This window comes from Alosa alosa, chromosome 21 (assembly GCF_017589495.1).
Source record: "Alosa alosa isolate M-15738 ecotype Scorff River chromosome 21, AALO_Geno_1.1, whole genome shotgun sequence".
NCBI classification, from domain to species: Eukaryota; Metazoa; Chordata; class Actinopteri; order Clupeiformes; family Clupeidae; genus Alosa; species Alosa alosa.
The window spans coordinates 11,865,984-11,881,111 of NC_063209.1; the positions used below are offsets into that span (position 1 = coordinate 11,865,984).

The 15,128-nt window shown below is 45.9% G+C and overlaps 1 protein-coding gene across 1 annotated transcript in view; it reads right to left on the bottom strand.

Moving 5' to 3' along the window:
- LOC125286290 (teneurin-1-like) overlaps positions 1-15,128 on the bottom strand; it is a 200,747-nt gene that overhangs the window by 71,113 nt on the left and 114,506 nt on the right. Inside the window, exons 13-16 of the mRNA XM_048231227.1 lie at positions 13,094-13,279; positions 11,125-11,151; positions 8,140-8,286; positions 2,111-2,327 (exon numbers count right to left, since the gene is read on the bottom strand). Coding sequence (XP_048087184.1) covers positions 2,111-2,327; positions 8,140-8,286; positions 11,125-11,151; positions 13,094-13,279 — 577 coding nt within the window. The remainder of the gene's footprint in view (positions 1-2,110; positions 2,328-8,139; positions 8,287-11,124; positions 11,152-13,093; positions 13,280-15,128) is intronic.

Here is a 15,128-nt window from a genome sequence, read left to right on the forward strand (position 1 = left end):
CTGCTCCATACTGGCAAATCAAAGCTGCACGTCACAGAGAGTGGAGGAGGAAGGAACGAAATGAAGGTGTCATTTAAGGTAAGATGAGAGGGAAAAAAAACTTTCTCCTGCTAGTTGAAAGAGTAAGGAAGGGAGAGAGGCAGAGACAGGGGAGAGAAAGATAAAGAGAATGACAGAGATAAATCGAGGGAGACCAAGTGAGAGAGAGAGAGAGAGAGAGAGAGAGAGAGAGAGAGAGAGAGAGAGAGAGAGAGAGAGAGAGATAAACTCACAGCAGATGTCACCAAATGTGTGGGTATGAGTCGCGGTGAGCTGTGGAGTCCTGCTGAAGGGTTATGGGGGGCTGCATTGTGTGGGGAAATTGGGATCGGCAGGGTGGCCCCGGCTATGCTGATGAGTCAGCCAGCGAGCAGCCAGGTGGGCCAGTTGGGCAGACCCAGCTCCCCTCTTATCCCCCCTCTCTCCCTCACCTCGGCACCCGCGGGGCAATTTTCTCCCAGTGAGACACATACACACATACACACACACAGATCGACACACACAGAGACGCACATACTCTCCCTCTCTCTCTCTCTCTCTCTCTCTCTCTCTCTCTCTCTCTCTCTCACACACACACACACACACACACATACACTCAAACCACATTTTGTCAGGTCTTCAGCACTGCCTATTGACTCAAGGAGATACAAGTTACTCGGCCCCAAATCTCCCCCCTCAGGCAATTCAGAGGTGGAAAAAAAACAACCTTAAACCCCTGATGACTTTCATTCTACCTCACTTATCTAAAGAGGGATTTGGAAGCAGCGGGAATTTAGTGCAGCTTTTCCAAAATCGTCCGGCTCCGAGGCTCCCGAGCTAGAAAGGATAGCAATTCCTCCAAATGAGGGGGACTAGCGAACACATGGCTAACAGAATAAGAAATGCGAGCAAATTGCTACATTTCTTCTCTCTCTCTCTCTCTCTCTCTCTCTCTCTCTCTCTCTCAGATGTTTTATTCATAGCAGTTTCCACTCAAAAATGCAAAAATGAGGTGGCAACACATTAGCTCGCTAATGCTAAAGGTAGCTAACATGGCAAATCACAACAAATTAGCGCCATTAAGGATTTGTCCTCATTGGGCGCAGTAAACATTTAGCCGAGGAATGATGATTTAGGGCCCAGCCGACGGGAGGCTGAGAATGGAGGGAAGAAAATAACCTGCATGCCAGTCTGTCTCGTTTAGCCTAAGTAGAAGGTGGATAAATGCACAAGGACAGGTTTTTTCTGAGCCACTGCACACACAAATCTGTTACTTTCGCAGTCGGGAAAAATGCAATTGATTTTCCCTCGCCAACAAGAAAGCCATTTAATTAATTTATTTGGTTATTTTTGGGGGGTATGTGTATGTGTGTGTGTGAATTGATGTGTGTATGTACGTGAGAGTATTTCTGTGTGTTTGTGTGTGTGTGTGTGTGTGTGTGTGTGTGTGTGTGTGTAATGGAGAAAGCTTTCAGAAACCAGGTTGACGAGCAGGGAGGAGAGAAAGCATATCCCCACCCCCCTGTCTTTGCGCAGAGTTTCTATTTCACGAAGGGCCGGTGTAATATTTCAGGGTTAGGAAGGCTGGCTACGAGGAGGATTTACTGTGACAGTTTTACTAGCCCCGTAACACCAGGCCACAAAGCATAAATAGGAAACAAACAATCTGACTTTATATGATCACATAGTGATGGACATAAAGACAAGACCTCCACTTGCACTGGCACACGGACAGGCTGGATGCCATAATTCTCCTGTGTGTACTCAAAATACACACACACACACAAAATACACAGGCACAAACACACACACACATGCACGCATACACACACAAACACACATGCACAAACACACACACACATGCACGCATACACACACAAACACACATGCACAAACACACACACATGCACGCATACACACACAAACACACATGCACGAACACACACACACATGCACGCATACACACACAAACACACATGCACAAACACACACACATGCACGCATACACACAAACATGCATGCACACACACACACACACACACACTACTAAAACTACATGCAGACAGAAACAGACACACAGCTATTCACCCACCTCCTGTCGAATGGGATGTCTCCGTGTAGCGTGTGTGTGCCGGTCTTGCCCAGGAGGAAGTGGACGCGCTGGAAGAAGGACTGGGGGGCGGAGGGCCGAGGGGGGGTCTGGCCCTGCTGCAGGAGAGCCCCGGGGTCGGGGGAGCCCTGGCACAGAGGACTCGCACTGCACACCATCGCCTCACAGCAGTCAGGGTCCACACAGTCCAGCAGGCCATCTGAGAGAGAGAGAGAGAGAGAGAGAGAGAGAGAGAGAGAGAGAGAGAGAGAGAGAGAGAGAGAGAGAGAGAGAGAGAGAGAGACACACACACACACACACACACACACACACAGACACACACACACACACAAAAACATGAATTGGTATCATGTGGTTGGTACCACACACAAACATATACTTTGCACATGTATACATATGCAAATATATGTATGGACCGTGTAAACCTGGAAGACAACTGCACACTATAATATGATTCCCTCTCCATGTCAGACCAAATAGTAAATAGTGATATCCGATTCCATTCACCCGGCTTCGCTGATAACAGTGACATCTGACACATCATTGCTGAAATGGGGAAACGATATAGGCAAAAAATAAAGAAATCAAAATAAATGGATATAATAATTCCTTCTCCACGGATGTCTTCCGTTTCAGCTACCCTCGTTTTTGTTTCTGTGCATATATGCTCCATTCCATATATATGCATAGCCTACAACACAAATTACATTTCCAACGGGATGTTTGACTGCCTGACCAGATTGAAATTGCAAATAATATCTTGCAGTGCAGGCTCAATTTTCTCAATAGATAGATTTATTTGCACCTAAAACGCCCTCATAGAGGCGTCTGAATGGCTTTACTGTAGTGTAAATGGCAGGTTATTTCCAGTAATATTTTCATAAATGCGGCCTTTGTTTTCCCATCATGTGGTTTTGATGGGAGGGTGAGTGCAGCAGTGTTTGAGTGTGACTGAAATAAAGAGGTGAAGGCGAGGGATGCTCTGCTGGAAAACTGCGGACTACTTCAACTTGTCTAAAAACTTCTGTCTAATTCTTCATTTCCTCATACATTTGTTTTTTTAAGCAATTTTACAGCCATCAGGGCTTTTGTTTGGTTACGTTTGATGGTTTGTTCATCAGTCAATGGAACCAAGGTTGTTATCTAGAGGTAAATGCCCTCTGTTAGAAAGCTACTTGTTTAAGCACGACCCATGTTGTCTAAAAAAAAGCTGCCCCTTGTTTCATCTCCACATAAATTTTTTTTTTTATCAATTCCACAGCCACTCCGCAGTAAGACTGATGGTTTTGTTCATCAGTCGATGGAACCAAGGTTGTTACATAGAGGTAAACACCGTCTAATTTGAGCTAAATATATTGCCTTTGAGATTTCTCCCAGTAGGGATGTACAACATTATGATCGACACAGACTCTACAGTGGCGTCACATTTTTCCTCAAGCGCTTTTGCCGTGGTGTAACATACGGAGGACAAATCTGTGTGCAAACAGAAAGCGGCGTCTGGTCTCTCCGCATCCTTGAGTACACTGGGCATGTATGAATGGGATCACTGGGGCAGCTCCTAACCCCATCAAGACAACTGCCGCTTTATCATCACTGCCATCAACCATTAGCTCATGCTACAAGGGCCCTGGAGGCTGCAATAAGCTCAATTCATCCTGCCAGCACACATTTTTGCTCTTGTTGCTTGAAAGGATGAATGAATGAAAGAGTGTTTTTTTGTCTCCTCTAGTCTGGAGGTGAGAGGACTCAGTGTTGTTCTTGTGTGTGAAGTGGGAGAATATGTTTTTCCCGGTGCCTCGGGACATGCAGCGGAGACAGAGAGAGAATGTGTGTGTGTGTGTGTGAGAGAGAGAGATCGAGAGAGAGAGACTTGAGACAGAAATGGCTTCCTGGCTCAATCAGTCGCTCTCTGTCTCAGCGCTCTGACTGTCATCTGCCTTTTTCACAGTGCGCTCCACTAATGATGCCCTCACCAGAATATATCTTCTAGTTTAATGAGCGCTGGGTCCAGTGCTGATTAACCCCCCACACACACACACACATTCTCACTCACTCACTCCCTCTCAACACCCTTTAGAATTTCACAGACAAGTAATTGCTTCTACAACAATTAATCATCTTTTTTGAAGCTTTTCCATGAAGCATCTGGAGCAGCTTCAAAGGTACCCATCATCCAATGGTGGGGTTCTGAACGCCGCCTAGCTGCTGATGTTGAGGCTCCGCTAATGATCTTTAAGATGTGCACCAAGTCTCTGTGAGGGTAACTGGTATAACGAGCGAGCCCTATTAGCTTCACCGGGGCCCGAGGAAACAGGACTTTCCTCCAGCTACCTTTCAACAACCACAAATTAAAAAAAAAAGAAGAAGAAGAAGAAGCAGGAAAACAACAAAGTGAGCAATTAACACAGAGGGGGGAGAAAAAAAGGCCATTACAGGTAGGATTTGTTTGTGGGTAGGCTAGTAGACGACGCATTAACGTGAGGAAACGAGCAGGGGAAAATTGAGGAGCGGGCGACGGGAAAAAAGCGAGTGGGAGGAGCGGGGGAGTGGAGTGGAGGCAGCGAGCGCCACTTTGGGACAAAATATTTCTTTTTTGTAGGGCCGGGAGGGAAGGGTTGATGAGAGAGGGTGATTAAGGAGCTGGAGGTTTTTTTTTTTGGGCTTGGGTCTGGCGTTCGCACCAGGCAGCTGCTCATGGGTGTTTTAAGTAAACTGAAGAAGAGGGAAGAACACAAGGGAGGGAGGGAGGGAGGGATGAAGAAAGAAACAGATGGAGAGAGCACCAGAGAGAAAGAACACACATTACTAGAGACTGTGTGTGTGTGTGTGTGTGTGTGTGTGTGTGTGTGTGTGTGTGTGTGTGTGTGTGTGTGTGTGGAGGTCTGTGTGTGTAAGAGAAGGAGAGAGAGACAGATGGAGAGAGCACCAGAGATAAATAACACACATTACAGAGGTGTGTGTGTGTGTGTGTGTTTGTGTGTGTATGTTTGTGTATGTGTTTGTTTGTATTTGTGCATGTGTGTGTGTGTGCATGTGTTTGTGTTTGTCTGTGTGTGTGTGTGTCTCCATGTGTGTGTTTGTTTGTATTTGTGCATGTGTGTGTGTATGTGAGGGTGAGTGCATGCGTGTATGTGCGTGTGTCTGTGCTGTGTGTCAGAGAATGAGAAAGAGGGAGGAGAGAAAGAGAGTAGACACAAGGGAAGTGAGCGCACACATGATGAAAAAGAAACAAGGCCCCAGAGGAGAGAGAGAGAAAAAAGAAAGAAAGAAAGAAAGAAATGGAGGGAGGAAAAGAGGGGAAAAGAAAGTGGGGTTTTAACTACACTGGCTCACGGCCATGCCGGAGGATGATACAGATGACAAGGCGTATGATTAGGTGGAGTTTTAACACAGCCCCCTGTTTAAAAGGCACTGAGCAACACCACAGCGCTCTCATTATTTCACAGGGAGTTCAAAAAGTGTCCACACAAAGAGGAGGAAGGGGAAAAAAACAGGACTTTAAAGTTAAAAAGAAAGAAAAAAAAAAACTTTTACCGTCAGGTTCTTGCAACAGCAGCAGTAGCCCGCTCTGGGCTGCAGCAAAGAGGAAGGGAGAGGAAGAGAGAAAAATAGCCCACGCTGCCAGCGTTCTGAACGCAGGCTGAGCACACGCTCTGGCGACTCTCCTCCTCTCCTCTACCCTCTTCTCCTCTCCTCTCCTCTACCCCTCTCATTTCCTCCTCTCCTCGCAGACAAGGATTCAGACTGCGCATCAACTAATTATTTCTGAGTGCAACACCTTGACCTGCCATCGCACACCACAAGACAGCGAGATAGAGAGAGCGAGCGAGAGAGAGAGAGAGAGAGAGAGAGAGCTCTCCTTGGATGTGATATGTAAAAACAAACCTACAATTGAAATGAGAGCGCGAGGTGGCAGCTCACCGGGCTGTCGAGAACAATCAGATTGGTTTCCATCAAGCTCCTCTTGGCTGTCTGTGCCACTGTCACATTTGTTTTCATTTGTACCAAGGATGATAACCATCTCAGTCTCTCTCTCTCTCTCTTTCTCTGTCTCTCTCTCTATGCAAAATGAACAGGAGAGACGATGTAACAGGTGTGGAGGGCGGTGTTGTGTTGTTGGGTGAGGGTTGTCCTACGGAAGTGTTTTCTCTCAGGCAGAGTGAGGAAACATCATTTGCTGTCAATAGACAGATGTTGGTATCCTCTCCCAGAATTATATCAAGTTATTCCCGTTCCTCCAGTGTTATGGAATTATGTATGATTTTGTTAACGGTATTGATGTATTGGTCTGTGTGGGGCAGATACCCACGTGTTAGGGGTTAGTGTGCTATTAGTTTCAAGACCAACTGACTTATTGGACTGGATTTGTCCAAAATGTAAGAATTGTGGGGGCTTAACTTTTGGTGAATCCAGAATTTCCGACACCTCTTTTGAACAATCAATTGTGGAAATCGGCCAAATTCTGTCTTCATTTGGATGTGTAGAAAATTTCGGCAGGGTTTCAGAAGGGTCTTTGTCCCATCTAGTGTAGTCTTACATTACGTACTGAGTGGACAACATATTTTACTTCCATAAAGTGCAATTGGTAGGATGATGGTGTCAAATATTTTGGACCAGATTTGAATGATCTTTTTATTGCATAAAATGCCCCCTCTCTTGCTCACTCCACTTGCTTGCTCACCCCGTCTGTCTAGGTTTGGGAGTGTGAAATGCATTAACCTACATTGGAAAGATTAAAACCTATCACCGAGCAGACAGGAGCTGGTGGACACGTCTGGTGTGTGGTGTGTGGTGTGTGCGTGTGTGTGCATGTGTGTGTGCGTGTGTGTGTGTGTGTGTGTGTGTGTATCTGTGAGTGTGTGGTGGCTGTGGCAGTGAGGGAACTGTTGTATACAGTACAGTATGTGTGGCATGTGTGTGTGGCATGAGTGAGTGAGTGTGTGTGAGTGTGTGTGTGTGGCATGAGTGAGTGAGTGTGTGTGAGTGTGTGTGTGTGTGTGCGTGTGTGTGTGTGCGTGTGTGTGTGTGTGTGTGTGTGTGTGTGTGTGCGTGTGTGTGTGTGTGCAGTGGCCGTTGCAGTGAGGGAGAGAGTGAGGCGGTGAGGGGCAGGAGCTGGTGGATATGAGGACCAGCGCGCTGTCCTCCGCCTCTCCTCTGGGACATCGGCACTTAATAGGGGACAGGAGGCAGCGCATGGCCAGCCAGCTTTTTATACCAGCCACTCCACCTGGCACTCATCACACAGAGACAGCAGAAAGGAGAGAGAGAGGGATAGAGAGAGAGAGAGAGTGGAGATATGCAGTGAGCTAGAGATAGAGAGTGAAAATGTGATATAAGGATAGAAAGGTAGAGGCAGCGTGAAGACATTGAATGAAAAAATTGAGAGAATGAGGCAGAGAAAAAGAAAAGGTGAGAGAGAGAGAGAGAGAGATAGAGAGAGAGAGAGAGAAGGCTTTTGCAAATGAGTTTGTAAATTCTGCTGCCAAAATTCCACCAGTCCTCAATGTCATTTAGCTGCAAAATTGGCAGATTAAATTGGGGCCAAGGACAGTGTGAAAGATAATGAAGAAGTACCTGGAGAGAGAGAGAGAGAGAGAGAGAGAGAGAGAAGGAAAAAGAGAAAGGGATATGAGAGGAAGTGAAAGAGTGGGGTGACAGAGTAAGGGGAAAGAGAAAAAGAGACTGAAAGAGAGAGATGTTTGTCTTTGTGTGTTTGTGTTTGTTCATGTCTGCTTGTGTGTGTGTCTGTGTCTGTGTGTTGTGTGTGTATATCTTACCACATGTTTGATATTCTATGTAAAAATGGTGAAGTGCTGATTGTGTTATGTTTCTGTGCGTGTCTTTGATGTGTTGTTGTGTTTCATTATGACTGCCGCGCTAGTGAAGAGTTTTTTTCATCAACGGACACTTTCACTCATCTTGCCAATACACCGCATAAATCGAACTGAACTGAACTGAACTGAACTGAATGGAATAGGATCAAATTGACTTGACAGACAGGTGTGCCTTACCTCCATCGTTGTCCATGTTGTCGTCGCACTCCCTCTCCGTGATGATGTTACAGCCCGGGCCACTCCAGCCAGCCTGGCACACGCAGTGCCAACCACTCTGCTCGAGGGTACAGCGCCCGTTCCCATTACACAGCCCTGGGCATCCGTCTGGGGTAGAAAGGGGGGGGGGGGGGGGTGTAGGGGTGGTGTGGGTGGTAAATATCCTGATGTCTGGATAACTATTCATTCCACTCATTGATGTATCTTATACAGTGTACTCCATTAACCGATAGTATGGGGATACTGTCAAATCAATTATTATGGTATGGTGTGGTAATGCCAATACAGCTTCATTTCTAATTTGAACTTCTGAATTTGAGAAAGCACATGCACACACACACACACACACAGAAAGAGCGAGAGGGGGGGGAGAGGGAGAAGCAAGTGATGAGGGAGAAGCATTATGCATAATGAATGAAGAGAGAGAGAGAGAGAGAGAGAGAGAGAGAGAGAGAGAGAGAGAGAGATGGAAGGGGATAGAGAGAGAGAGAGAGAGAGAGAGAGAGAGATGGAAGGATAGAGAGAGAGAGAGAGAGAGATGGAAGGGGAGAGAGAGAGAGAGAGAGAGAGAGAGAGAGAGAGAGAGAGAGAGAGAGAGAGAGATGGAAGGGGATAGAGAGAGAAAGGAGAAAGTGAGACTAAGAAAAATAAGAAGCGGCAAGGAAGTGAATAATTTGATGGAGGGGACAAAACAGAAAAAAAGAGATAGAGGGACAGAAAGAAAGAGAAGAACAGACCAGAGAGAGATGCGACAGAGGGCTGGAGGGAGTGAGATGAGTCCGAGATGAAACCTTTCCCATGTCTTTGCTACATCTCTATCAGCTGGGCCTCCTCCACCCAACAAAACTCCATGAGCGCTGGCTCCCTTCACACAGGCCCTCTGGGACACACACTCAACCACTAGACAAGATCACAAATCTCACCACACACTCAGCGCTCGCTGAGGACAACACAGTGTCCAGAAACTCTACCAGCTGTCCTAGAGAGTGTGCATGTGTGTGTGTGTGTGTGTGTGTGTGTGTGTGTGTGTGTGTGCGTAATTGAGTCTTATGTGTGAGCATTAAGAGCAGTCATGATGTCTGTTCACGCATGTCTATGTCTGTTGGGGGTCTGTGTGTATGTGTGTGTGTGTGTCTATGAGTGTTTTTATGAGAGTGTGTGTCTATGAGTGTTTTTATGCGCATGTGTACTGTATGTGTGTATGTGTCTGAGTGTCTCTGTGTGTGTGAGAGTGTGTTAGTGTGCGTATGTGTGTGTGTGTGTGTGTGTGTGTGTGCTGGGGCTTTATTGATCAGCTTTATCACAGCATGGTTTCCTGGTTCTACCACCGACGCGGGAGATTTGCCCCCCTCGGCGTCTCTCTCCTCTCCTAAAGCCTGCAGCCTGGCAAGACAAGTCTGGAGTCTGGCGCAGAGGCCTTTTATTCTGCCAGCGGACAAATCCATACGAGCCGATCCGTTTTGGAGAGCAGGCAGAGAGGTGAAAGCCATGCTCAGACGTTCATTTTAAACGTCCTCTGTAATGATTCCTAAAGGTTGGCTTGCCTGGCCGCGTTTGCTGTGTTGAGCGATTCGATAAATCTTTTTTTTGAAATGGTCCACTAGGAGAGGTTACTGTAAGGTAGCAGTAATTCTTTAAGTTCCACTCATTTTGTTGAACTGGCAGACAATTAATGGCTTTAAAAGTAAACAAGGATTTGTGCGTTAAGAGGCTGTGCAAATATTGTGAGTCGAGTTTGGCTTCACATTCTACAACACTATCGAATTCCAAACACCAACCAAAGCTCGCAGACTATACCATGTACTTATGCTGTTTGATGTCAAACATCATTTGAAACACTTTTCTTAGATTAAATGAACTGTATTTGATTTAAACATCTAATGGTTTGTTTTCTCACCCTAGCCATTATGGTTAGAGGGTGGTGATGAAGTGAAAGCTTAGTAAATTCCAAGTAATGTCAAGGCACAGCGTGCGTGTTACACCCCACCTTTATGTCTCTTAAGGGTGAACAAAAACCCACCACTGACCCCAAATCCTAATAAATAACAATAACACCTTTTAAAATGTACCCAACCAGTGGGATTTATTACATCAAGATAAACCATAACGAAACAAAATCCAAATCAGAAGACGAGACAAAATCCCAGGCCGAAAGGTAGCAAGACAGACAGCAGTCCCCACACCAAAAGCCTTCCCTCAGGAACTGGATCCTGGAGCCTTTAACTCCCAATCAATCACCAAGCCAGGTGCTGTCAATCAAGGTCGTTGCACGCAAAGCACAGCTTTCAGAGAACAACACTTACTTGCTCATTGCTTGTCAAAGAAATTTAGGTCCAGAAGAGTCTATCTATGAAACTGATCTACCCAAGCAAAGGCTTGAGAATAGAGTGTGCAGTCAGTAATTGAGTTGCAGTCCATGACAATCGGCTGTGTTGTGGTGAAGTGATATATGATGGCCTGTTACACGATTGATCACAGCAGAAGCAACAGAGAGTCATTTCATATTTCAGCTCCTTTCACCACCGATTCCAACACAGGCAAGAAACAGACACACATACACACAAAAAAACAATACACACAGTGCTGACACAATACAAAGATAAATAAATAAATGCACCACAGGCACAACTCAGACACAACACAGACGTGAAACAGACACAACACGGACATGAAACAGATACAACACAGACGTGAAACAGACACAACACAGATGTGAAACAGACAACACAGACGTGAAACAGACACAACACAGATGTGAAACAGACAACACAGACGTGAAACAGACAACACAGATGTGAAACAGACACAACACAGACGTGAAACAGACAATACAGACGTGAAACAGACACAACACAGACGTGAAAAAGACAATACAGACATGAAACAGACACAACAGAGAAACAACACAGATGTGCAACACACTATAAAGGCTGTATCTGCACTCACCCTTCACGACGTCGTCAAAGTCATGGGCTGCATGGAGAAACAGAGAGAACAAATGGAGAGAGTCAGAATGAGGCTATGGGTCTGAGGGTAAGAATGAGGCTTTGGGTCTGAGAGTAAGAATGAGGCTTTGGGTCTGAGAGTAAGAATGAGGCTACAGTATGGGTCTGAGAGTCAGAATGAGGCTATGGGTCTGAGAGTCAGAATGAGGCTATGGGTCTGAGGGTAAGAATGAGGCTTTGGGTCTGAGAGTAAGAATGAGGCTACAGTATGGGTCTGAGAGTCAGAATGAGGCTATGGGTCTGAGAGTCAGAATGAGGCTATGGGTCTGAGTCAGAATGAGGCTATGGGTCTGAGAGTACAGTAAGAATGAGCCTATGGGTCTGAGAGTCAGAATGAGGCTATGGGTCTGAGGTGGACAATGTGCGCATCACAGCAGAATCCACAATGGTGGCTTAAACGGAAGAATGGACGGACAGAAGAACGCACAGAGAGAGGTGGGAGTGTGAACTGTGCAATTAGTGGAACCTGTCTGGATGATGTGATGCAGCTAAACCTGTAATTTGCCAGTTAAAATGGAGCACTGTGTGTGTGTGTGTATGTGTGTGTGTGTGTGTGTGTGTGTGTGTGTGTGTGTGTGTGTGTGTGTGTGTGTGTGTGTGTGTGAGTAAAAGTGTATGAGTAAGGGGGAGGAGGAGAAAGATTTCAACTTTTTTTGTAAATATGGGGACTTAATAGCTTCTCCAATGATAGAGACAGCCTGTGCTCCCTTTTTAACAGTTGACCGATTTATTTATATATTTTTGCATAGCTATTGCTATATATTTAAAAATTCATCTTGACACTTCTGCCAGGCGCATGTTTTATTATATGTCAGCGTGTCAGGCTAGAAATAGATTGGAAGAGATGGCTTGACAAGTAAATATCACAGCTTAAACAAAATCAAATTAGCTGTGAAAAGCTCTAAATGGAATTGGGGCGTTTGTGTGTGTCTGGGAGGGCGTGTACAATGTACTGCGCATATATATATATATATAAAAAACGTGTGTGTGTGTGTGTGTGTGTGTGAGAGAGAGAACATAAACACCTGGACAGAAAAAAAGACCTTTTAAAAGTGTGACAATATAATGAAACATGAAACACTGCATGGTATGTGTTACTGCTCAAACTGTTTTAGTTTTTACCGCCCACATGCTCAGGGTCTGTGAACCCAGCTAATGTTTGGAAAACACATTGGCTCCGACCCAAAATCATTACAGAATAAATTAGACAGGCCATTAACGATAATAAACAGGATCTAACTTTTAGCTGGCTTGTTACTGAGTGCTCAGCAGAGCTATACTTTGCTTATATAATAAAGCAGAAGTCAGATATAATGGAATGGCACAAATGACATCTGCTGTAAACATGAAGATGTGTGTGTGCATGCAAGCATGTACAGTAAGTGCATGTATCTATATAACACGTGTGTGTGTGTGCGCGCGCGTGTGTCTGTGTGTGTGTGTGTGTATGTCTGTGTGTGTGTCTGTGTGTGTGTGTGCGCGCGCGTGTGTCTGTGTGTGTGTGCATGTCTGTGTGTGTGCGCGCGCATGTTGTGTATGTGTCTGTATGTGTACATGTGGGTGTGTCCTTGCATTTGCAATGTGTATTTGGATGAGGGCATGCGTGCATCTGTGTCTGTGTTTGCTCTTCTATGAGATGTGTGCACGTACAGTAAGCATGTGTGTTAGCATTTCCATGCCAGTGTGTGTGCATTTCTGCATGTGTGTGTATGTGTGCATGTACAGTATGTGTGTATGACTGTGTGTGTGTGTGTGTGTGTTTGTGTGCATGAATTTGTGTGTGTGTGTGTGTGTGTGTGTGTGTGTGTGTGTGTGTGTGTGTGTGTGTGTGTGTGTGTGTGTCCTTGCCCATGTATGTTAATATCTGTATTTGCCCATGCAGTGTGGGCTTGGCAGCGGGCTTGACCCACCTATGGTGCAGTGCTCTCCCTCCCAGCCGGGGTGGCACTCGCACTTGCCATCGCGACACTGGCCGTGCTCTTCGCAGCGCGGGTGGCACGCCCGCTGGTCACACGCCAGCCCCTCCCAGCCCTCCTCACACTGGCACTGGCCCTCCGTGCACACGCCATGGCTGCCACACGCCACTGGGCACACCTCTATGGAGCGAGGGAGAGAGAGAGCGAGAGAGAGGGAGGGGGGGGGTAAGGGAGGGATAAAAGGAAGGATAAAAAAGAGAGAGGGAAAGAGGGTTAGAGAAGGAAGAAGGCAGGGAGGGAGGAAGGAGGGACAGAGGAGAGAGACAGACAGGCGGAAAGAAAGAGGGATGAAAAGGAATGAAGATGGAGAGAGGGTAAGGGAGAGGGGTGTGGAGGCGGGTAGGAAAAGAGGCAGAGAGAACATGTCACTGGTGAGAGGAATAAATTCTAGAGGAATGGAAATGATTTGGGCAGAAAATCACACTTCTCCCTCAAAGACACATGCTCACACAAAAATATCATACACACTGTAGACATTCTTTCCTTTCCCCTCAAACAAAAAAGCTTTGTACTTTACAATTACCGCCCAACATACTACTACTACTACTAATAATAATAATAATAATACAGAACTTGCACCAGACTAAAACTCAGTGATTAGTATTGGCAGCACAGTTCCCGCAGTCTGACAGCAGTCTGAACTCTCTCAACTCACTCTCACTCTCTCTATCTCTCTCCTCAGCCCTGGTCTTAATATGTGGAGGTGGTAGGTAGTATTAGCGCAATGACTCTTCTCCTCTCCTCTCGCCCACAGCCTGTGGACCACCCATCCATCAACGGCAGAGAACAGTGCTGGAGGCAGTCCTCCAATCCCCACTTACTCATTCACATGTACACGCTGCCGACCACCGTAAAAAAAGTTATTTCAATTTAAATATACATTGCTTATAAAAAAAAAAGTATTAAGATTGGAGAGGCGGCCTATTCCCTCCCTCACCCCCCTCCTCTATCTCTCTCTCTCTGCCTCCCTCTCTCATACGTTAGAACTTCATTACCATGGTGAGATTCAAACTTCAAAAAAAAAAAAGAAAACTTCCTATTTTAGCACCTGTGGATGGTGGCTTGATTAATTGCATGCCCAGGCGGTGATGGAGGAATATGGAAAGAAGAAGAAGAAGAAGAAGAAGAAGAAGAAGAAGAAGAAGAAGAAGAAGAAGAAAACATGTTTTTTGTCCCAGACACTCCTTCATCCCTGCCTGTCCATCACCGTGGAGTGATGTGCAGTGACCATGTGCAGAAGTGCTGCAGGGGGTGCAAAGAGGATGCTGTCGCCAAAGGTGATGTGTGTCCATGCCAAACGCTGTGTAACATGCATTCCCATACTAAGTACTTTGACACAATACAAACTAGAACACATACACAATATAAAGGCACAGAAACACAGTGTGCACTCACAAATACTAACGGGAGTACACTCGCTCACACACACACACACACACACACACACACACACACACACACACACACACACACACAATACCATACACAAACAACAAACACTGTACCATTCATACCATTTTTGCCATTTTTTGGGATGCAAAACAAGACTGGGATTTCAACTGGGCTAACAGATGAAGCCTCCCACTCGTCCACAAAGAACCACTGCAGAGAGTATGACAGAGCATGCATCAGCTGTGCACTTGATAGTACTAGCAGCTAATCCTTAATCCTAGCCGCAGGTCGGGAAGACTCGAGCTGGGGAGGAGGACGGAGGGGAAAGAGAAAATAACGCCTTCAGCAGTCATTACGGTCTCGCTCTGAAGCTGGGGAATTCAGACCCAAAATGTGATATAGGAGTGCATGTATGCCATGGAGAGAGAACATTTGTGCATTTGTGCGTTTGTGTGTGTGTGTGTGCGTGTGTGTGTTTGTGTTTGTGTGTGTGCGTTGTGTTTATGAGGGAGGCACAGAGCGAGAGAGAGAGAGAGAGAGAGAGAGAGAGACTGTGTCTTGTAGGCAAAGGCAGAAT